The sequence below is a fragment of the Molossus molossus genome, unplaced genomic scaffold (assembly GCF_014108415.1).
Source record: "Molossus molossus isolate mMolMol1 unplaced genomic scaffold, mMolMol1.p scaffold_m16_p_9, whole genome shotgun sequence".
NCBI classification, from domain to species: domain Eukaryota; kingdom Metazoa; phylum Chordata; class Mammalia; order Chiroptera; family Molossidae; genus Molossus; species Molossus molossus.
The window spans coordinates 24,728,122-24,751,674 of record NW_023425403.1 but is presented as its reverse complement, the minus strand read 5'-3'; the positions used below and the strand labels follow the sequence as shown (position 1 = coordinate 24,751,674).

Here is a 23,553-nt window from a genome sequence, read left to right as displayed (position 1 = left end):
ATGCATTGCTAAATAACTCACACATTGGCCACCACATGGATACCCATGATCTTGCTCATGCTACACCCCGGAATGGCGGGCGGCATGAGCTCGTGAGCACGAGGCACCTGTGGGTCGACTTATCCAAGCTGTCACCCCGAGTTCTTCACTCAGGCACATGCCAAATATGCAGTGACCCATTCATTCTCCCTCCCTCAACACGCACATACAGACACACAGCCACACACACAACTAGACTTGCCCACCTTCAGTCTCTCTGTGAGTTCAAAATCAAGCACACATGATGTCAGAAGGGTGCTACGGGAGCACCGAAGATTACCTAATGGGCAGCAGGCAGCAAGGAAATGTAGCTAAGACAGTTTGCTTTGGTTGTTCTGCAAAGATTGCAGACTCTGGAAGCAACGGCATCGCTACATCTCCAGCCTGCCAGAAGCCACATAATAAACTAGGAACATAAACAGCTTTATGGGATCTTCTCCCAGGTTCCCAGACCCCTGTCTCAAGGTACCTCTTTTTCTGGCTGTCTTCATAGGGTCTTAATGTTTTCAAAGAAGGTGGCTAATAAGAGCTATTAACTCTCCAAAACTATTTGTATTTTAATATTCTGGGATTTAAAGGATCACACGCCATTCATTTTATACTCAAATGGGCAGTACTGGGCAGGGACGTCTGCAAGATTTACCCACCGAACCTGCCAGGCCTTTGCCTCATGCCTACTGATAAGAGCTGTGTGAAGCCCTCTGACCTCGAGTACGCTCTACATACTTCTGGGCACTGGAGAATCATGTGGGGAACATATTACAATGTAGATTCTCAGGCGCCCATGCCCGTTACCAGGGATTCTAATTCATTTGCTCTATTCCGAGGTGGCATATTTAGCAATCTCCCACCACACCCCAAGATACTCATGTACATGGCGGCTGATCCCCCTTTTGAGAAATATTTTCTAAGACAGTGGGTCTCAAGCCTAGCTGCACATTGGAATCACCTGAGGAGCTTTTAAAACGAGAGATTACTGCCCTGGCCAGTTTGGCTCAGTGATTAGAGCGTCAGCCCACATACCAGAGAGACCCGGGTTCGGTTCCCGCTAAGGGCACGTACCTCGGTTGCAGTTTGTCCCTGGCTCTGGTTGGGGTCATGTGGGTGGCGACCACTCGATGTGTCTCTCTCACATTGATGTTTCTCTCTATTTCTTCCTCCCTCTCTCCCTCCTGCTTCTGTCTGAAGATAAATGCAAAAATGTCCTCGGGTGAGGATATTAAAAAAAGCAAAAACCAAACAAACAAACAAAAAACTAGAGATTACTGGGTTCTGACCCACCCCCCAAACTCTGATTTCACTGGTTTGGGGAATAGTTTAGGAATTGGGGTTTTTACAAGCCCTCCACATGGTCTTCAAGTTCAGCCAAGGCCAAGCACCATAGTGTCGAGTGAGTGCTGAGCTGCACCCATTTAGTCTCTGACCCCCAAGTGTGCCGGCTGAGAAGCTGGAGGGCCCTCCAGGAAGCAAGCTGTGTCAGAGAGCTCGAGCCGGTACCCCCTCAAGTTTTCAGCTCCTGATAGTTTTCCTGGGGAATACGGGTTCCTCATTTATCCCGTTGCCATGGATTTTAGTCTGAATCTCAGGCACACCCTCCTCCCAGGTGGAGGGGTGTGGAGCCAGGCTTCTGTCCAAGGCTGCTTTCAAGAAAGTGTGTACTGACAAATATTTATTAATTTTAATGCTGTAAATCTCCTTCGAAATAAGAAGTCTAGATGACATTTGCAGAGAAATGGACTTGTAGGCAGGCGGAATCGAGAGGAGAGATTTACTTTTATTCTGAGGGAGGAGAGGGATGGTCATATTTCTCTCTGATTTAAACCTCTGATATGTGACTCCAAACCCAACGAGCAGAAGCCCCGGAAGCCCTGGATCTTTCGTACAAACTCCGGTTCTGTTTGGCTCCTAAGCAAATACAAAAGTAAGGCAGCAGTTAAGAGAATAAATTATAGTCACAAGAGGAAAGATAACTTACTTTGGGGTTTTATTTCATGAAGAGGTTTTTTATCTAAAAGAAAGAAAGAGAAAAAAAAAGTTGCATTTAATAAATTTAAACGGAGCAGATCTATTTCCTATATCACTTTGTCTACCTTTATAAATGAAACATCGTCTCTACTTTTTGCAGAGAATATGGATTATGTTGTTGTCCATATATTTCCTCTTTATTCTAATTTTTTATTTTTCTGGTTAGTCATATTTGTTAGGATGATTGCCTCATTCCTTTATGTTCTCTCGGGCTTACTAGTCTCTTTCTGTTGCATCTGCTAGATTCTTATCAGCCTGACGAGAGCAGTGAGCTGGCAGCTCGTCCCTTTTTCTCTGCAGTCAGAGGACCGCTCGGGCGGGGGATGCTATGTCACCATACATGACGAGAGGGAAAAGAAGCAGTGAATGGATATTTAAAGGGATCCCGCATCAGTCTGCAGTTACCATGGCCTGGATGCAAAGTTCCAAACGATGTAGCGGATGCATTCTCCTTGGGGATGCGTGCGGTGCTGTGAGCTCCTTGGAGGTTTGTTTTTAAGAAATCACCCCTTTTGGTTTACATCTCTATGATTGGTTAAAACGTGTAGAATTTCTCCTAATGGAAAGGTGTCATTTGATAGCTGTGGTGTTGAGCAGCACCGCGGCCAGGTGAGGTGGGCTCAGGGGAAAGGTACTCAGCCTTTAGGGCCACAGGAAGGAGCACCCAGGAGAGATATTTTGTTAATTCTCCCCACTGGTCTCCCTCCACCCTCTCCTGCCTTGTCTCCCGTCGCCAAACGACCCCGCGGCAATCTTCTAAATCACTGTGAGACTTGGCATCTGGGACTTACTTTGTCTTATACCGAAACCCCCTCCACTGGTCATTTGCCCTGCCTGGTCCCAGCCCAGGCCAGCGACCCCACGGCAATGCAGAAGCCTGGGGAGCCTACACTTCAGACACCCACGCCCAGATTCCAGAAGATGTGCGCGGTGGGTCATCCCGCTTATTAGTCCCTTCAAGGGCTCAGATGGCACACTGTGACTACAAGTCCTGAGGCAGCTGCTGGCGGTCACAGAATCCCACGATGGTCGGGGGACCTGGAAAGGTCACCTTGTGTAGTTCCCATCCTCCGTTTGCCCGGGGGCGAGCCAAGCCGCGTGAGACACTGTCATTTTGGATTATGCTTCTAACTGAACCAAATCTAGTCCAGTACACATTTGAGAACTTCACAAATATCATCTGACTGACTGCGCCGGAACCCCTCCCAGGCAGCTCGACCCAGCTATGGTCAGAGTCCGTCACAGAATTCCTCTTCCCCCAGCCCAGTCCTTCACTTAATACTGATCTTGACAGAAAGTCCTTGCAGTCTGATTTAAGTACAACTCTTGTGTGTTTTGCCCTGATTTGTTAAGGGAGGAGCTGTTCAAAGTTGCACGTGAATCACACTCTTGCCAATGGGCCACCTTTCTAAAAATTGTTTTCAATATATAGGGAAAATGAACTGGCACAAGGTCATTTTAGACTGTCAGGTTTCTGAAAACAGGAGGGCACTGTCGTCCCGCTGACCACCGAAATTCCGTGCCACCGGCTCTCCCAGAGCAGACTCCGCCTCCGAAGTCCAGATGCTAACGCACTCAGGGATTAGAAGAAACGACCGTGGGTTTGAACCTAACTTCAGTCTCTGCTCATTGCATGCTATCTGACAGCACTTGGCACGGGCACCACGCTGCTGGCAGGCCACGGCTAAGCCATCCGAAAGTGATGCATTGCTTAGGACTGCACAGGGGGACACGCAGAACATCTGTTTAGAACCCTGGCTGAGCTTAACTGTATTATCTTCCTTCTACACCACAGGAACGGAGATGGTGCCAGGTAGCAAAATGAAACTCTATTAAAAAAAGGTGATCTATATAACTACTCCCCAGAAGAATAAATCAAATACAGCCAGGAAAAGATGGGGCTGGTGGAGAAAGAGTGACTGAGGCTGACAAGCCCAGGGCTGAGGTAGGTCCCCAGGCGGAACTCGGGCCCCCAGGGCACACAGGACAGAGGCTGGAACAAGTTTCCTCCCACCCAGCTCTGGTGGCATCGTTATGAGCAGTGGGGCATTATGAGGTTAGTGCAAACTCTGAGTTGGAACAGGACTGAACCCTTGAACTGTTTGTATTCCATCCATGTGATGTCAGTGCCCTTCCCCACAGGAAAATGGGAAGGATAGTTTCCTTTAAGATCGGGGCCAGGGATTAAATACATGGATGTGATGTGTGCAGCACAGGGCTGGCACATGCTAAGCGTCAATCAATGGTAGCTAAAAACATATCATTTCAACATGTTATAAAGAGGATCATCATCATCACTTGTTCAGAGTGAAAAAAAAAAATTGATTCTTGGGAATGAGTCAGTCACAACTAGTGGGTTTCAGGGGTGCTGGAAAGGGAGTTAAGGCACTGGTGTCTAGTTCTGGCCTCTGTTTTATGAGACCAAATCAAAACGCCAGTTTCCTGACGTGGATTAAAACGGGCAGGGACCAGAAGACCCCGGTGGGCTCGCTAGCTCTCACCCACTATAAATCAGCAGGATAACAACCAATGACATTCCATTTGAAATCCATTTGACATGATTCCTTAGAGCAGAGGAAACATTATTCAAGGGCTCTGCTCTACCGTGGGATCTGTTTTGCTCAAGTCCAGCATGCCTTGTGCATCCTCTCGTGGAAAAGGCTGGGAGCCTCTGGTGCCCAAGAGGGCTTTAGTCCCCTGGCATCGGCATCAAAATTGGGTCCTGCTGTATTCTGCAAAACACCAGCACCATGTCGCAAACCGCTGGCACAGAACATTTTCCCAGCTTGAAATGTCTGGGCAGTCTCTGATCCAGGAGCTTGCGAGAGGGCTACGCCCTGACCTCACTATCTTTTGCAAGAACGTCCCACCCCACTCTCCGTGTTCTTTCATTCTGTCTGCATAATCATTTTCTCACAAGGCTGAGGGTCATGCATCCACTTGGCCTTGGTCAACCAAATCCTCTCTGCTTTAATTTTACCTCTCTCCAAGGCCATGTTCAAATGACCCCTTAGTAAATTAATCCATTAGAGCCACAGTTCTTAATATTGGCTGCACGTCAGAATCCCCAGGGGAGATTCTTTTGAAAGAAAATACCCATGCCTGGGCCCCAGTCCAAGAGCCCTTGACTAATTGGGGTTTGTTTTTGTAATTACTGTGGCCACCACCACTTCGCGGCAACAGACCTGGGGGTCTGCGGACTGAACTTCAGTTAGTCTCTGCCTCCCTACAAGGCTCTGGGGTAGCTATAGTATCCGGATGGGTCCAGAAAGATCCCTTTTTATTCTGTAGGCAGAGAAATATAAGCTTGAGCCAATGGCCACTGAGCTGCAGTTTGTGAAAATCGAAACAGTTTTCTAAGAGTCTAACATACACTGAGAGGTACATTCTGGGTAAATGAAAATTGATAATATGTAATTATAACTCAGTCTTATTATTTTGTGTACTTATAAACCAAAGACGCAGGAATGTTTTTTAAATTTTAATAGTGTCTTAAATTGTCGTGCATTCTTTAGGTTATATATACAAGTCTAGGCTTTTTTCCCCCGTATGATTTTATATATGTATAAGATCATATGCACACGTATACACTTACTCCTATATATTATCAGGAAACTGCAAGAAAATTAGTTATTGATCATTTTTACCTATAAAAACGTGGAACTGTCTTCTATCTATTATTCTGCAACCTGCTTTTATTTCCTGGTACTACAATGCAAATATTGCTTTGCATGTACATTCGTATAATGCCTTTATGAGGGGGGGAGAGAAAGAGAGAAAGAAAGATCTTTTTATTTTTTATGGTGATTCACTCCCCACCCCTCTTTCTTGCTTTCTTTGTTCTATGGGATGCTCCCAAAGCATTTCCATGGTATCCATTGTTCTCAGGATATATTTATAGCTGCACCCCTACCTTCCCACCCACATACCCACATCCAGCCTTATCCCTTCTTTGCCAGAGAACAAATGTGACCGGCTTCATGCAGCCCACAAGCCGCGGATCTAAGAGAGCAGGCCCGAGGAGACACAGCATGGGTGGACAGAGGCGTTCCATCTCCAGCCTATAGACCGAGCAAGGGGCTGTGGTTGTGATGGCTGGAAATCGGCTTCTATGAGTTCTGACCACTACACAAATATGCTTGATACCAGAGTCTGTTGTTTTGTGAGATGCAGGCACTGAGCCACTCATTGTGGACTAAACACCCACCAGACAGAAAGCCCAGACAGCACGGCACGTGTCATCACAGTTACGATTACCGTCTTCTTTTCCCCTGAATCAGCCATGTTCATGTTCATCTCCAAATACATTTTATTATTTCCTTCTTCATAGATCATAGTCTTTGAAAGCTTTTTCATCCCACAGAAAAATATATGTGTGGACTATTCTAATTCACCCTCCGCAGTGCCTGTGATCTTAAATTATTTAGGAGGTGATTCTATCGTCTGTGGAACAGTCATTCTTCTCTACCCACACCCTTGCTCGCTGGGATAATTCTCTAGCATCAGCACCCAGGAATCTACCGTGATCCCACACTGCGTGCAGTCATAGCCAACGTCTTTGCCTATCTTCATGGTCTTCTATTAACTGATCCCACGCCACAAATATAACAGTTTCCACAGCACCGCAACACAAATCCAGGCTCTAGTCTATCAGTCCATCACCTCTCCAGCCTCTCCCAGAGCTCTCTTCCCCATGCTGTCGCCTCTCCTTGGGATGTCCTTCTCCCTCCAACCCTCCTACATAAATATGTCCTCACTCCAAGGCATAGATCGATTTAAAAATAATACATTTCAATAACAGTTGACAAACTAGTATTATATTAGTTTCAGGTATACAACATAGTGATCATACCTTTATAAATCCTATGAAGTGATTACCTGATAAGTCTAGTACCCATATGACACCATACATAGTTATTACAATATTATTGATTGTGTTCCCTATAGTGTACTCTATATCCCTGTAACTATTTTTCCACTGGCAATGTGTACTTCTTAATTCCTTTAGCCTTCCACACCCATCCCTCTGACGCCCCTCCCTCTGGGGGACAATCAGGTTGTTTTCTGTTTCCATCAGTTTGTTTCTGTTTTGTTTGTTCTTATGTTTGTTTTTTAGCTTCCACATATAAGCACAGTTATATGGTATTTGTTTTTGTCTGACTTATCCCACCTAGCATAACACTTTAAGTCCATCCATGGTGTCACAAATGGTAAGACTGTATCTTTTTTATGGCTAATAATTCCATCACATATATGTACCACATCTTCTTTGTCCTTTCGCCTATCAGTAAACACGTTGCTTCCATAACGTGGCTATTGTAAATAATGCTGCAGTGAATAGAGGGTCGCATACATCTTTTCAAATTAGTATTCTGGATTTTTTCAAAGAAGTGGAATTGCTGGGTCATATGGTAGTTCTATTTTCAGGAACCGATTTATACTACCAATAGTACACACGGATTCCTTTTCTCTACATCCTGGCAAACACTTGGTATTCATTAATTTATTGATGACAGCTATTCTGACAGGTGTGAGGTGATCTCTCCTTATGGTTTTAATGTACATTTCCCTGACTGTTACTGACTTTGAGTATCTTCTCATATGTTCACTGTCTATCTGTATGTCCTCTGGAAAAAATGTCTATTCATGTCCTCTGCTCATTTTTTAATTAAATTAAGGGGTTTTTGTTTTGCTTTGTTTTTGGTGTTAAGTTGTATGGTTTCCTTAAATATTTTGGATATTTACCACTCATTGGATATATCACTGGCTGATATCTTCTATTCAGTAAGTTTTCTTTTCATTTTGTTGATAGTTTCCATCACTGTGCAAAAACTTTTTAGTTGGATATAGTCCCATTTGTTTATTTTTTCTTTAGTTTTTTCTTACCCAAAGAGACATATCCAAAAAAATATATTGCTAAGAGTGATGTCAAGGAGTTTACTGCCTATGTCTTTTAGGAGTTTTATGATTTCAGGTTTTACAATTAGTCTTTAGTATATTTTGAGTTTATTTTTGTATGTGGTGTAAAAAAGTGGTCTAGTTTCATTTTTTTCTGCATATCTGTCCAGTTTACATACCACCATTTATTGAAGAGACTGTCTTTACCCCACTGTATACTCTTGTCTCCTTTGTCATATATTAGATGACCATACAGACGTGGGTTTATTTCTGGTCTCTCTATTCTGTTCCATTGATCTGTGCATCTGGTTACTAGCACCATGCTGTTTTGATTACCATAGCCTTATTGTATAGTTTGATATCAGGTAGCATGACATCTCTAACCTCTTTCTCAAGATTGTTTTGTCTACTCATTACTATTTGTGATTTCATGTAAATTTAGGATTATTTGTTCTAAATCTGTGAAAATGCCATTGGCATTTTGATAGAAATTTTATTTTATCTATAGATTTCTTTGGGTAGTATGGGCGTTTTAATGATGTTGATTCTTCCTATCTGAGAGCACAGCATAGCCTTCTACTATTTGCAATTTTTTCCAGTTTCTTTAATTGTTTATAATTTTCCAATTATAAATCTTAACTTCTTGGTTAAAGTATTCCTAGGTATTTTATTCTATTTGGTACAATTATAATTAGGATTGTTTTAGTAATTTCTCATTTTAATAATTTGCTATTGGTATATAATAATCCAATGATTTCTGAATATTAATTTCATATTCTGATACATTGCTGAATTCCTTTTTTAGTTCTAACAGTTTTTTTTTTAATTATTTTTGTTGGAATCTTTAGGGTTCTCCTTAGGGTTCTTTATATATCGGTGGGGAGAAGTAGATTTACAGTTGTTTGTGTGCAAAATGATACAATAATGAATAAGTAATAAGTACTGCCCAGCCAGTGTGGCTGAGTGGCTGAGTGTCGACCCATGCGCCAAGAGGTCAGGTTGTGGGCCACATCCCCCGTGTGGGGCATGCAGAAGGCGGCCAATCAATGTTCTCTTTCTTTGATGTTTCTATCTCTCCCTCCCTCTTCCTTCTTCTTTCTCTAAAAATCAATAAAGATAAAAAAAAAAGTAATAAGTACTAATACAAGAATGAATTGTTTCCTTTACTCAAAAGTGTAAACCTACTTTTGCCTCACCCTGTATAGCATTATCTCATTTGAACACAATGACAGTTTTACTTCTTTACAATTTGGATGTTTATACATTTTCTTTTTTTCTTGTTTGATTGCTGTGGCTAGGATTTCCAATACTCTGTTGAATAAAAATGGTAAAAGTGGATATCCTTGTCTTGTTACCGATTTAAAGGAAAACAGGTTTAGCTTTTCACCATTTATTTTTATCCCACATTTTGTTTATGTGGTGTATCATGTTAATTAATTTGCAGATATTGAATTGCAGCCTTTCATTGCTAGTATACAGCTCTCTTGACCACACAATACAATATACAGATGTATTATAGAATTGTATACTAAAACCTATATAATTTTATTAACCAATGTCACCCCAATACATTTTTAAAAAAAGAGCTGGTTCATATAAAGAGCACAATTTGTATCTCTTATAGAGTTTAATGACATATACATTTATTTCATTAGATGCACTATATTAGATATATTAGAAAATGTTTTAACCAAATATCTAAAGTGTCACACTGTCAACACTTTTCAGGTCATGAAAAACATGTTTTTTCTGACACAGAAATTTCTTTACTAAAACACACACACACACACACACACACACACACACACACACACAGTAGTTACTGTTTTTACTATGGACGCTAAATGCTTTGCATGGACTTGCCTATTTCCTCCTCAAAAACCACCCTTTCTAGTTAGGCACTATTATACTGTTTATTCTATAGATAAGTATAAATTAGGCTTAGAATAATTAAGAAACTTGCTCATAGTGTTGCAATTAAAATTCAAACTCAGGAAACCTGACCCCAGATCCCTGAATCTTCAACCTGTTCTTTTCTGCGGAATAAATGTTAAATCCTGTAGGCCCAGCTCCTTCATTTCTCCCAGTTCTAGGTTCATGGCCATCTCTAATCTTACAAACAGAATAACCAGTATGAATTCAGAATCATGGACGGCAGTGGAAGGCTATTCACCCTTTGCTCTGAACGCGAAGCCAACCCAGACCATCCTGGGCCAGCCGCCCTGGAAGTTCAGCCGCCGCGTCTACTAACAAGGCCTGGTTCAGAACTCTACCTCCCCTGTGCTTGATAGGCAGATATCATCTGCAAATATTTTTCTTTTTGCTGTAATGGATTCCTACGAACCCTCTGGTTTTATGGCTAAAATTTAATTTCCTTAAGAAATGTTTTAAAGTTTTCTAATAGGTTTTCTGTCTCCAGTTTACATTATCATGGGGATCAGTTCTTATTTGTCTGTTTCGTTTCCTTGGATTTCTGTTTCATTTTGCTTTGTTTTTGTCTTTTCTGCTCTAAGTAATGTGATCTGGAAGTAATGTATCCTGTTCTCCAGCTGCCAAAATTTAATTTTAAAGCCCTTCCTATTTACAGTGGAGGTGTTTTATTTCAATTCTTATAAAATGGACAAATTTAACATGATGCACCTGAGATAAACTTCCAGAGATCATGTTTCTGAAGCAGGACATAGTACTTCCTGTCCAATCCACCGGCAGAATGTAAGCCTGGTGTAAAAGTACACAGCGATATATGTTGGAGGAGGGAAGTGCATAGGAATAAGAAAAGTGGATAGAAGAGAGACACAGGCAGAGTAACGGCCTTGATTTCTATTGGCTGAGAAAGGAATTCTTACCTTAGTTACTCTGTCATGACTATGTACATGTAGCACAGGTCTATGAGAAAATAAAGAAAAGACGGTGATAGAGGAAAATTTCCTGGATAAAAAAAAAAGATATCTTAGCTGTTTCAGAGCTAGTTGATAAGAAAGGCCACAGATTTTAAATGGCTTACAAAATTCATATCAATCATAGCCCAACAGATGAACCCCCCCTTATGTGGAAGTAGGATTATGTGTTGTTGTTTTTTAAAATCAGATGTCTTTATATTTTTATTTTTAAAATATTTTTAAGTTAAATTAAAAAATAATTACAGTTGATGTACAATAATATTATATTCGTTTTAGATGTCCAACACAGTGATTAGACATTTATATAACTTATAAAGTGATCACCCTGATGAGCCCAGTACCCATCTGACACCACGTATGGTTATTAAAATATCACTGACTATATTCCCTACACTGCACTTTACATTCTGTGACTATTTTGTAACTACCAATGTGAACCTTCCCTTCACCTTTCTCCTCATTCTCCCTACCCCACTTCCATCAATGTGTTCTCTGTGTCCAGGAGGCTGTTTCTGTTTTATTTTATATTTTAGATTCCACATATAAGTGAACTATATTATATTTGTCCTTCTCTATCTGATTTATTTAACTTCACATAATACCCTCTAGGTCAATCCATACTGTCACTAATGGCAAAGTTTTATTCTTTTTTTAAAATGGCTGAGAAATATTCCATTATATATGTATAACATGTTTTTTATCCATTCATCTATTGATGGACACTTAGGTTGCTTTCATATTTGGCTATTGTAAATAATCCTGCATTAAACAGAGGGGTACAGATATCTTTCCAAATTAGTGTTTTGGATCTCTTTGGATAAATATCTGAGAGTTGAATTGCTGGGTCATATGGTAGTTCTATTTTTAATTTTTTGAGGAACCTCCACACTGTTTTCCATAGTGGCTATACTAATTTATAATCCCACCAACAGTGCATGAGGGTTCACTTTCCTCCACATCCTCGCCCACACTTCTTTGTTGATTTCTTGAAGCATTCTGACATATGTGAAGTAACATCTCGTCGTGATTTTAATGTGCATTTCTCTGATGATTAGTGACTTTGAGTATCTTTTAATATGTTTATTGGCCATCTGTATGTCCTCTTCGGAGAAATGTCTATTAAGATCCTCTGCCCAATTATAATTGAATTTTTTTTTTTTTTGGTGTTAAGTTGTATGAGTTCCTTAAATATTTTGAACCTTAACCCTTATCAGATATATCATCGGTGAACATTTTCTCCCATTCAGTAAGTTGGCTTTGTGTTTTCTTAACAGTTTCCTTTTTTGTGCAAAATCATTTTAGTTTGGTGTAATACCACTCATTTATCTTTTTCTTTTGTTTCCTTTACCCAGGAACACATATCCAAAAAAATTCTTAGTAAAACTTTACCACCTATGTTTTATTCTAAGAGTTTTATGGTTTGGAATCTTACATTTAAAACTTTACTCCATTTTGAATTTATTCATGTGTATAGTATAAGAAAGTGATCAGGTTTCTTTCTATTTTTTTGACATATATCTGTCTAATTTTTCCAGCACCAGTGATTGAAGAGATCTCCTTACCCCACTGCATGTTTGTGCCTCCTTCTTTCTACATTAATTGGCTAGATAGGCATGAGTTTATTTCTGGGCTCTCTATTCTGTTTAATTAATCTATGAATCTTTTTTTTTTTTTTTATGCCATTACCATGCCATTTTTATTAATACAGCCTTGTAGTATAGTTTAATATTAGGTAGCATGATTCCTCCAATTTTGTTCTTTCTCAAGATTGCTGTGGCTATTTGGGTTTTTTGTTGTTCCATATAAATTTGGGTGTTATTCTAGCTCTGAAAAATTGTGTTGGTATTTTGATCAGGATTTCTCTGAAAATGTAAATTGTATTGGGTAATATGGGCATATTATTGATGTTAATTCCTTCTACCCATAAGCTTCCATTTATTTATATCTTCTTCAATTTCTTTCTTCATAGTATTATAATAATCCAGTCATAAGTCTTTTACCTCCTTGGTTAAATTTATCACTACATATTTGTAAATGGAATGTTTTCTTTTTTAAAATATGTTTTTATTGATTTCTTTAGAGAGAGAGGAAGAGAGAGAGGGAGATAGAAACATCGATGTGAGAGAGAGACATTGATCAGCTGCCTCCTGCTTGCCCCCTACCGGGGATGGAGCCTGCAACCTGGGGATGTGAATCAACCAGGCATTGAACCAGGACTTCTTAGTCCATGGGATGAAGCTCAGTCCACTAATCCACACTGGCTGGGCAATGAAATGTTTTCTTAATTTCTTTTTGATAGTTTGTTATTGGTGTGTAAAATAAAACCAATTTATTATAAATTTTGTATACTGGTATTTTACTGGATTCATCTGTTAGTTTTAGCAATTTGTGTGTGTGTGTGTGAAATGTTTAGGGTTCTCTACATAGAATCACATCATCTGCAAATAATGACAGTCCTTCCTAATTCCCATGCCTTTTATTTATTTTGCTTATCTTAATTCTGTGGCTAGAACTTCCAATACTATGTTGAAAGAAAATGGTAAAATGACATCTTTGTCTTGTTCCAGACCTTAAGGAAAAGCTCTCATCCTTTCACAGTTGAGTTTGAAGTTAGCTGTGTGTTTGTCATAAATGGCCTTTATGTTGAGATCAATTCTTTTTATACCCACTTTGTTGAGAGTTTTTATGCTAAAGAAATGCTAAATTTGTCAAATCTTTTTTCTTCACTTATTGATATGATCATATGATCATTCATTTTGTTTATATGGTCTATCTATTAATTGATTTGAGAGTATTGATAAGCTTGCATCCCAGGAATAAATTCACCTTGATTATAGTTAATGTTCTTTTTTATGTTTTGCTTAGTTCTTTGTTGACAACTTATTTATGTTCCTCAGAGATACTGGCCTATACATTTCTTTGTTTGTAGTGCCTTTGTATGGTTTTGGTGCCAGGGTAACGTTGGCCTTGTAAAATGAGTTTGGGAACCTGTCCTCCTTTTCCATTTATTGGAATAATTTGAGGACAGGTATTAATTCTCCTTTGAATGTTTGGGTTATATTCACCAGTGAAGCCATGAGGTCCAGGAATTTGTTGGGAGCTTCATTACTGATTCAATTTCATTAGTAGTTACTGATCTGTTCATATTTTCTGTTTCTTCCTAATTTAGTCTTAGAAGAGTGTATATTTCCGGGAGTTTATCTATTTCTTCTAGGTTGTCCAATTTGTTGGCATATAATTGTTCATAGTATTTCTTTATAATCCTTTATATTTCTGTGGTGTCAGCTGTCACTTCTCTTTCATTTCTGATTGTTTATTTGGGCCCTCTCTTTTTCTTGTTAATGAGCCTTGCTAAAAGTTTATCAATTTTGTTTCTTTTCTATTTTGTTTTAGACTCTATTTCATTTTATTTCCCCTCTGATCTTTATTATGTTCTTCCTTCAATTCAGTTTGGACTTTGTTTTTTCTTATTTATCTAGTTCCTATAGGTGTTAGGTTAGATGCTTTATTTGAGATTTTTCTTATATCCTAAGACAGGCCTGTATTACTATTAGTTTCCCTCATAGAAATGCTTTCGCTGTGTCCAGTAGATTTTGGGGTCAATGCATTTTTCATATGACTTAGGTACCTTTTGATTTCTTTATCTTGTTGTTAACTCATTTACTGTTTAGTAGCATGTTATTTAGCATCCACATGATTGAGTTTTTCAAGTTTTTTTATCTTTTAATCTATTTCTAGTTTTGTACTATTGTAATCAGAGAATATGCTTGATATATTTACAATCTTAAATTTATTGAGACTCTTTAGTGGCTTAACATGTGGTCTATCCTGAAAAATGTTCCATGTGCAATTGAAAATAATGTATATTCTGTTGCTTTGGGGCAAAATGATGATATCAATTAAATCCATCTGATCTTTGTGTCATGTTATTTAAGGCTACTATTACCTTGTTGATTTTCTGTCTGAAAGATCTGTTCACTGATGTCAATGGGGGTGTTAAAATCTCCTACTATGACTATGTTACTGTTGATTTCTCCCTTTATGTCCATCAAGATTTGCTTTATATATTTAGGTGCTCCTAGGCTGGGTGCATAAATGTTTACAAGGGTTATATCCTTTGTTCGATTGATCCTTTTATCATTATGTAGTATTCTTCCTTTGTTTCTTACTATGTCCCTTGTTTTAATGTCTATTTTGTCTGCCTGGCTGGTGTGACTCAGGGGACTGAGTGTTGTCCCATGGACTGAGAGGTCCTGGTTTAATTTCCAGTCAGGGCAGGCTCAATCCCAGATATGGGATGCACAGGAGGCGGCCAATCAATGTTTCTCTCTCACATCAATGTTTCTATGTCTCTCTCCCTTCCTCTCTCTCTCTAAAACAATCAATAAAAACATTAAAAAAAAAAGAAAGAAAGAAAAGAAAAGCAATAAAGTCTATTTTGTCAGATATAAGAATTGCTACCCCAGCTTTTTCTGTTCCCTATGCATGAAATATAATTTTACATTTGGTCTGTGTGTATCTTTCAATATAAAGTGGGTCTCTTGTAGGCAGCATATATATGAGTATTGCTTTTTTATCCATTCAATCTCCATTTGTCTTTCAATTACAGCATTTAGTCTATTTATATTTAAAATAATTATTGATACATATGTAGTTATTGTCATTTCATTATTTTCTGATTGTTTATAGTTGTCTTTTCCTTTTGTATTGTTCTGCTCGCTTCACTTTTATATTGATAACTTTCTGTAGAGTCATATTTGAATTATTTTCTTTGTATTTCTTGAATGTCTCTTATAGATTTTTGGTTGGCAGTTACCATGTGCTTCATATATACCAAGCCATGTTTATAGCAGTCTCTTTTAGGTTGATGGTTTCTTAAGTTCAGACACAATCTAAAATGATTACAATTTCTACTCACTTTTACATGTCTGTCATTGTCCTTATTTTTTTACTACTTTGTGCATGTGTATTTGTGTATATCTCTTAATTTATGATTGTAATTATAGATGATCTTCCTACTTTTGCATTTTAACCTTTGAACTGGCTTCATAGTTGGTTGATCTACTGCTTTTTTTTATGCCAGTTTTTGTTTTTGTCAGTGAATTTTTTTTCATTTTCTTTTTCTTTTTGAATAAGTCCCTTTAACATTTCTTGTAATACTGGTTTAGTGGTAATGAACTCCTTTGGCTTTTACTTGTCTGGAAAACAACTTCTCTCCTTTAGTTCTAAATGATAGCCTTGCTGGGTAGAGTAATCTTGATTACAGATCTTTGCTTTTCATACTTTGAATATTTTGTGCCAATCACTTCTGGTCTACAATGTTTCTGTTGAGAAGTCAGATACAGTCTTATGGGAGCAACCTTATTTAGTGACTGTTTTAATCTTTCTACTTCTAAGATTCTCTCCTTGTCTTTAACTTTTGGAGTTTTTATCATGCCATGTCTTGGTATAGGTTTCTTTGGCTTCCTCTTGTCTGAGACTCTCTGTGTTTCTTGGATTTGTATGTCTATATCCTTTGCCATGTTGAGGAAGTTTTCAGTCTTTATATCTTTAAATAATTTTTCAATATCTTGCTCTGTCTCTTCTCCTTCTGGTACCCATACACCCTATGGTGCAAATGCTGGTACACTTGATGTTGTTCTAGAGATCCCTTTACTTTTTGTTACTGTTGTTCTGATTGGGTGTTTTTCATTACCTTATCTTTTAGATCACCGATGTGATATCTGCTGCTTCTTATCTGCTTTGTTGCCCCCTCATGTAATCTTCATTGCAGTTTTTGTATTCTTTATTTCTGTTGTTTTGTTGTTGTTGTTTTTTTATCTGTCAAATTTCTCACTGAGTTCATCTTTTCTTCCCCTAAGTTCATTGAGCTACCAGTGTTTTTAACTCTACCTGGTAGATTGCTTGTCTTAGTTTCACTTAGTTCATTTTCTGGAGTTTTGTCCTTTAATTTTGAACATATTTCTTTGTCTCTCCCTGTGATTGTTCTTCTCCTAGTCTTTGCAGAGTGGCCTCATGTAGTAGATGTCCTGTGAGCCAGATGCTCTAGAGGTTTCCCTTATATGGGTTGTGTGTGCCCTCTTGTTGTAGTTGAAGCTTGATTGCTGTCGGCACATCAGTTGGTGTGATTGATCCTCAGACAGACTGGCTGTGAAGGCTACTTATAATGACAGCGGACAATCTGTGTGGAGGCTGATCCCAGGGAACAGGAGTTGCTTTAGAGGGGCTCTGGTGCCAGCCAAGTTTGATCTTCAGAGCTGGTTGGTCCTCTCACGTGGTTCACAAACTGGCCACCAGGTGTGTTGGTTTAGAGCCTTTGGGGAGGGGCTTCATTGCAGGCCAAGTTCAACTGCTATGTATGCTTGACTTGGGGCCACTGGTGTAAAGCTACAAAATAATCTGCCGAATGTTGCCATTTGTGCTGTGCGTGGAGGCACTTGGGAGAGGCTATGTTGCAAACTGAGGCTGTCTCTAGTTGCCAGGCTTGGGACCCTTTGTTGGGAGCACCACAGTGTGAACTGAGACCAGCTGCTGCTTCTGCCAGGCCTGAAGCTCTGTTCTAAGCCAACAGGTTATGCCAGGCTTGGGGTCACCTGATAAGAGTTACAATGCAAGTTTAAACTGGTCATCACTTGTGCCAGGCTCAGGGCTGCTTAGTACGAGATACAGGGTATGCCAAGGCCAGCCACTATTTTGGGGGGATTTGTGAACCTTTGAGAAGTTTTAGGAAAGTTTGCAGCTTATGCAAATGCAGGCTGCTCGTGTGCAACAGTTGCTGGAAGAGGCCCAGCTGGGTGCAGGAGCTGGGTGGGGCAGGGCAAACAGCATCAGCTAGGTCAAAGGAATGTTCAGATTTGGTACCTGTGGCTGGATTCCAAAAAGGAACAAATGCTCTGCCAGCATTTTGTCCCTGGAGTGACTATCCTGCAGTGCTTGCCCCAGAGCTAGTCCTTTTAGTTCCTCCCCATCTGTTCCTGGTGGTTCGGAGCCACTGTCCTTGCAGGGGCACCTGAGCGAGTGTCTGTGTGGGTCCCTCAAGGGGAATGCCTTGTCTCCAGCAGCGCTCAGTCTCAGCCAGATGCAGTCCGTGCTGGTTTCCACAGCCACGCGCGATAGGGACTCCTCTTTCCGGCGCTGGTGCCCCAGAGTGGGGATCCTGGACCCCTTGCTCGTCAAGGGAACATCCACAGCTATGATGTCCCTCCTTATTCCTAATGGGCACACTGTGGGCATGGCACCTGCTTGTTCCGAGCCCCCAAACCCCAATATCAGTCTTGTGGTGGCTTTTTCTTTACATACTTAGTTCTGTTCAGCTAGTCTTCAGGTGGTTCTCAACGATCATTGTTCTATAATTTAGTTGTAATTTTAATGTGACCCTGGAAGGAGGCCAGCACCACATTTAACCTACTCTGTCATCCTGATCAGAATTCTATCTCTTTATTAATTAACAAGGCATACAAGTAGAAAAGTCTGCAGCGGTTGGATAAAAAGGGGAGATGTTTTGTTATTTGTTGTATATGGTTTAAGTCTTATCAAAAGGCACAAAAATGAAATTTACAGCCTTATATGTTTTCACTAAGACACATGAAAATACAGCAGAGATAGCTCCATATTCTTTTTTAATTAAGCACAATGGAAACTTTAGGCACAAGCCACTCCACTCTGTCTTTTTTAAAACTTGTTACTCACTGGTCTTCTTATGGGGGCATGAGGGAGAGATTGTTGCTAAGCTGCTAATGACACCATATGTTCCCAAACCTACATTCTTAATACTCTGGTGGGTTTGCAACAGTGTATCCACATTTGCTATGCAGAAAGTAGCTATTATAAAAAGGAGCTCCTACTATGTACTGTAAATGGGTTTTAAATATTAAAACTACATGGGAGAATTAGGAAGCAGTAGGAAATTTCATGACAACTTAAAAATAGATTGTGCTAGCATGTTATCTTGCTGGTGCCATTTTCAAGTCTTTGCTATATAAAGTTTAACTACACTATAATTAAGCAATTGTGCACTGCATCTGGTTCTGAAATATGAACTTATCCAATAAAAAGTTTAAGAATGAGTCAAGTATGATTCCGGACCTTTTACCTAAAGAAAGAAATTAATGGGTTTTGTTTCAGTAAAGGGACACTGATCTGTTATAATCCTATAAACAAAGTAAGCATTTCATAAACCACTAGCAAAATATAAAAGTTATTTCAGATGCAATGAGCTAACTCCATAATAAAAATTATTATTTGGTGCCCTAGGAAAGACAGGGGAGGAACTCAGGTAATTACTGTAATGGGTAACAATGAGGTTTAGAATGGTCCAAGAGAAAATGCTTACCAAAGCAACCTTTACTTTGATGGGTTTATAGGCTAACCCTTTCAGGTGCTTCCTTTAGGTCATGCAAGTAGATCATCCAATAGACAGCGTTCTTGGATTATTACATGTAGCTTGGGGTTGTTTATTTGAATTTACTTTCTTTGTCCTTGATGTGCTTTCCAAACTGTCAATTCAAACTTTTCTTATCAATGTATCCATCAGAAATGAACACAAACCACAATTTAAGTTATAGGTCATGATACCTCAAAAACTGAAATGTCTTACATCTTGACCAGAAGGATAGATTAACTATCAGGTAGCTCAGCCTTGAAGATTTTCTGTCTGTTTCAGCCCCCTCTGGTATTTCTCTGGCTTCAGCCTCACTACACCTCAAGGCACTAATCCCTCGGAAGCAGATCCACTTAATCTTCTCAAACCAAAGCCTTTAGTTTTACATCTGCTAGAATAAAGGAAGAGGGGGCAGGCTTTTCTTATTTCTTAGGATCAGACTAAACAGCCTGTCATTTTCACTCTCTGTTTCTGTCAATGAGGCACACACATGCCATTTACTTCTAGCTGTGATCCTCAGAGCAGAGAAGCCACTCAGTTCAGCAAGTAGAAAGGACGGTGGTCAAAAGACTATCTGACTCTGGTGTTTAAGTGTAGAAAGCATGGCTCCACACAAGTCCTTATTTCTCAACAATAATGCCACATCACTATTTTCCTGGAAAAGAAATCTATCAAAAAGGCATTAGAGGATTAGCTTATGCTTTCCATTTGGATCCTTGCACTAACAGCTATCAGCAAAAAAGGCCTAATCTTACTGTCACCAGACTTGGGGCATTTAACTTCTTGTTGAGAGCATTAGGGTGTGGCCATCTGTAACAACTTCCCACTAAGTTTCTGTGCTCCAGTCACAACTGACCTAGCAACAATCACACCCAAATATAAAAGTGATCATTCAGAGCTAGCAGCTCCGTCTGCAGAGAAACACAGCCTTTGGGGATAGTAAAGCCAATCCAGGTGCTTTGTTGAGAGCTAAGTAAAATAAAATGAAATAAAATAATTAGAGGTCTTCCAAGAGAAGTTGGGTATTGAGGGACTGCTTTAGGGTCTATTTTGGCACAGATGGAAAAAATAGGATGAGAGAAATTCCCAAATTGTAACACAGCCTAGATCCTTCACAGAGCTATTGCTCCATAAAGCTGTTGCCAAATGCTATTTTAATCAAACCCAGCCTTCACTGGATCTTTGTCCTGAGAGCACAGCTAGTTTCACCAAGAGCATTCAGAGTGCCGGGCAAGAAGTGTAGGGGGTATTGACATCTTTTATCTAGAATGCTGTTCATTGCTTCTTGCAGAGATTGGCAATGTTATCCATGTTTGTCGACACTGGCAGACCCTCTGTCTAAAAGGATAGAATATATCCTGGTGCTGGACTCTGGTAAACATACCCTTTCCCCACTGATCTATACATATATTTCATCAAGTTCTATGATTTCTTAGTCATTGTAGCCAACAAGATTATTGATCACATTTGACGGACATATGAATATGCATACCATGGAGACAAAACAAAATGCTAGATAAAATATGCTTAGGTAGAAAGGGAATAAAGGTCTGAGTAAAGCGACTAGAAAGAAAAGGCTCACAGAGCGTTCTAAACTCACCGCCGAAGCTGAACATATGCCAAACCTCATCATCTTCCTGGCTCTAGGATTTCCACTGTGGGAAACGGGAATGGAAGGCCCACTGAACTGCACATGGCCATTGTGCATAGGAACTGCTTAAAGCAACCGTTGAACTATGCCATGGCTGGCTCCAAGGAACGAACGGCACGTTGGAACTTCACAAGCACGCGTGCATCTGTGACCGTTAAGCTTATGTGTCAACTTGACTGGCCATCAGGTGCCCAGCTAATTGGCTGGACATTATTCCGTGAGGGTGTTTTCAGATGAGACCAGCACTGGGATCGCAGGCTAAGAAAAGGAGATTGCCCCCCATAATTGCCTCCAGGGGCCTCAACCAACTGTCCAAGGCCTTCTTTCTCAAGTTAGAGAGAATTCTCCTGCCTGCCAGTCTGACCTGAGACATTGCCTCAGCAGATTTTGGACTTGCCAAATTCCATAATCATGTAAGTTTGCTCCTTATAATAAGTCTCCTAATCTATCTACCTGTATATCCCCTATATCTTATATATGTGTCATATTGGTTCTTTTTCTCTGGAGACACCTGACAATCACGACATCTCAAATTTTAGAGTTGGGATCTAGACTGTCCAATACACTCTCAGTGCTAAACAACTCTGAACCAACTGACAAATGCTAACCATTGCCTGTCTTCAACGGTAACTCTAGGACTAGTACCAGTCTACTACAGTTTTAGCCTGATCTCCATAGGTTTTTTTTTCTTCCAGTGCAAATCTAACTGGTGGTTGATGGGAAGGTTATGACCATTATCAGTCAATAAACAAACAGTTATATTGGCAATGCCTCTATAGAAGACTTATGAGTGTCACAGTCCTAACTGCATCAGTTAAAATACGGCTATGTGTTTAGAAAAACGTCACACTTCAAGGTGTATTTCAGAAAAACCTGGTGACAGTTAAGAGCAATCAGAAACACATTTTCTTAAACTTCTTGCTACTGAGTGTGTTAGGTTCCTTACATTTTGGCAGGGCGAAGGCATTCTGGGGAACACAGATGAGTGGAATATATTCATTACATGCATGGTCCTTTCTCACTGAGACCGGGGCCAGTTTGCGTTCTGTTCTAGTCCTGTGCGCTGCAGCTGACGCTCCGTGCTACTATCATTGCTCATTTAAACGTATTAATAAATTTAACCAATGTATTAACCATAAAGACTTATTTTAAAAAATATAATAGCATGTGCCCGGCCAGTGTGGCTCAGGGGTTGAGTGCTGACCCATGCACCAAGAGGTCGCTGGTTCAATTCCTGGACAGGGCACATGCCCAGGTTGTGGGACCGATTCCCAGTGGGGGGGGCATGCAGGAGGCAGCCAGTCGATGTTCTCTCTCATCGAAGTTTCTATCTCCCTCTCCCTCTAACGTCAATGAAAAAAAAAACATATAAAAGCATGTTTGAATATGCTTGCTTGCAAGGATACCCAGTTGTATTGATGTAGGAAAACAAATCCAACTTAGAGATTTTCTTCATCCAAATAAAAAGTGACACATATTCTGGAAAAGATGACAAACTAATACTGAGCTACATTATTTTTTGCTGTATATTTTCCAAGAAAGCTACCTAGTAGTTCAATGCCCTGAATGTCTTGTTTTGGTTGGTTGGTTGTTTTTGATTTTTTAAGGACCTAAGCAAAATCATACCTTAGCTCAAAGAGAGGGCAGGTGAAGAATGGGTTCATATTTACTGAGCACCTACTCTGTGCCATGAAATATACAAGTATATTCTTTTGTCATTTAGTCTTCACAATAACCCAAAATAGGTACCATTATGGGTACTTCAGTTAGAGAAGTTAAGTGACTTTAAATGACTTATCCTGGGTCACAAAGGTAGTACCAAATTAAAGGGACAGCACCTGTCTCTATCTGACTCTTTTTTTCCTTTAAATTTTTAAAATAGGTTTTTATTGATTTTATTTAGAGAGAGGAAAGAAGAGATAGAAACATCAATGACAGAGAGAAAAACATTGATCGGCTGCCTCCTGCACAGCCCCCACTGGGAAGCTGGAGATGGAGCCCACAATCCAGGCATGTGCCCTGACTGGGATTTGAACCAAGACCTCTCAGTCCGTGGGACGATGCTCAATACCCTGAGTCATACTGGCTGGGCTGTTATGTGGTTCTTTGATCCTCCCATCCTTTCTTCCTCGGGCAGGGTCACTTGGAGGGGCAATAGTGTCATCTCAGGAATGAAGGCTTGGGAGTTTGGAAGTGCACACTCCAGTTCTTGCTCTGCCAGACCAATTTTGTACGAAGCCACCCACCTCCTCAGCTGTCATATGTTTTCCCCTCATTTGTAAGATAACAGTCATAACATATGTCCCTTGCCGCAAAACCATGGGCTCTGAAGATGATTAAATGCTTTATAGTGCTATAAAATTCTTGGAAGAAGTATAAACACGGTGGTCAGTATCGGTTTCACAAACTTAACAATGAAGGCTACTGAAAGAAAAGAATCGCTAAGCTTCTGAAAAGTCTGAAATGTCTTCTTACATCATTTCTCTTGAAACCTTATCTGGTTAAATTAATAATAAGTGCACACATTTATAAAACGTACAGTGATAAAATATTTAAAATTGCCTTATCTCTATTAAAAATGTATTTGTCGACTTCTCTACACTTTTCACCCCTTTTCCTTCTGCTCATGGGGATTCTGCTTTCTGCAAATATATTTAACC

The 23,553-nt window shown here is 39.9% G+C and overlaps 1 protein-coding gene across 1 annotated transcript in view; it reads right to left on the bottom strand.

Moving 5' to 3' along the window:
* Positions 1-23,553, bottom strand: part of UNC5D (unc-5 netrin receptor D) — a 485,738-nt gene that overhangs the window by 82,700 nt on the left and 379,485 nt on the right. Inside the window, exon 8 of the mRNA XM_036250102.1 lies at positions 2,015-2,047. Coding sequence (XP_036105995.1) covers positions 2,015-2,047 — 33 coding nt within the window. The remainder of the gene's footprint in view (positions 1-2,014; positions 2,048-23,553) is intronic.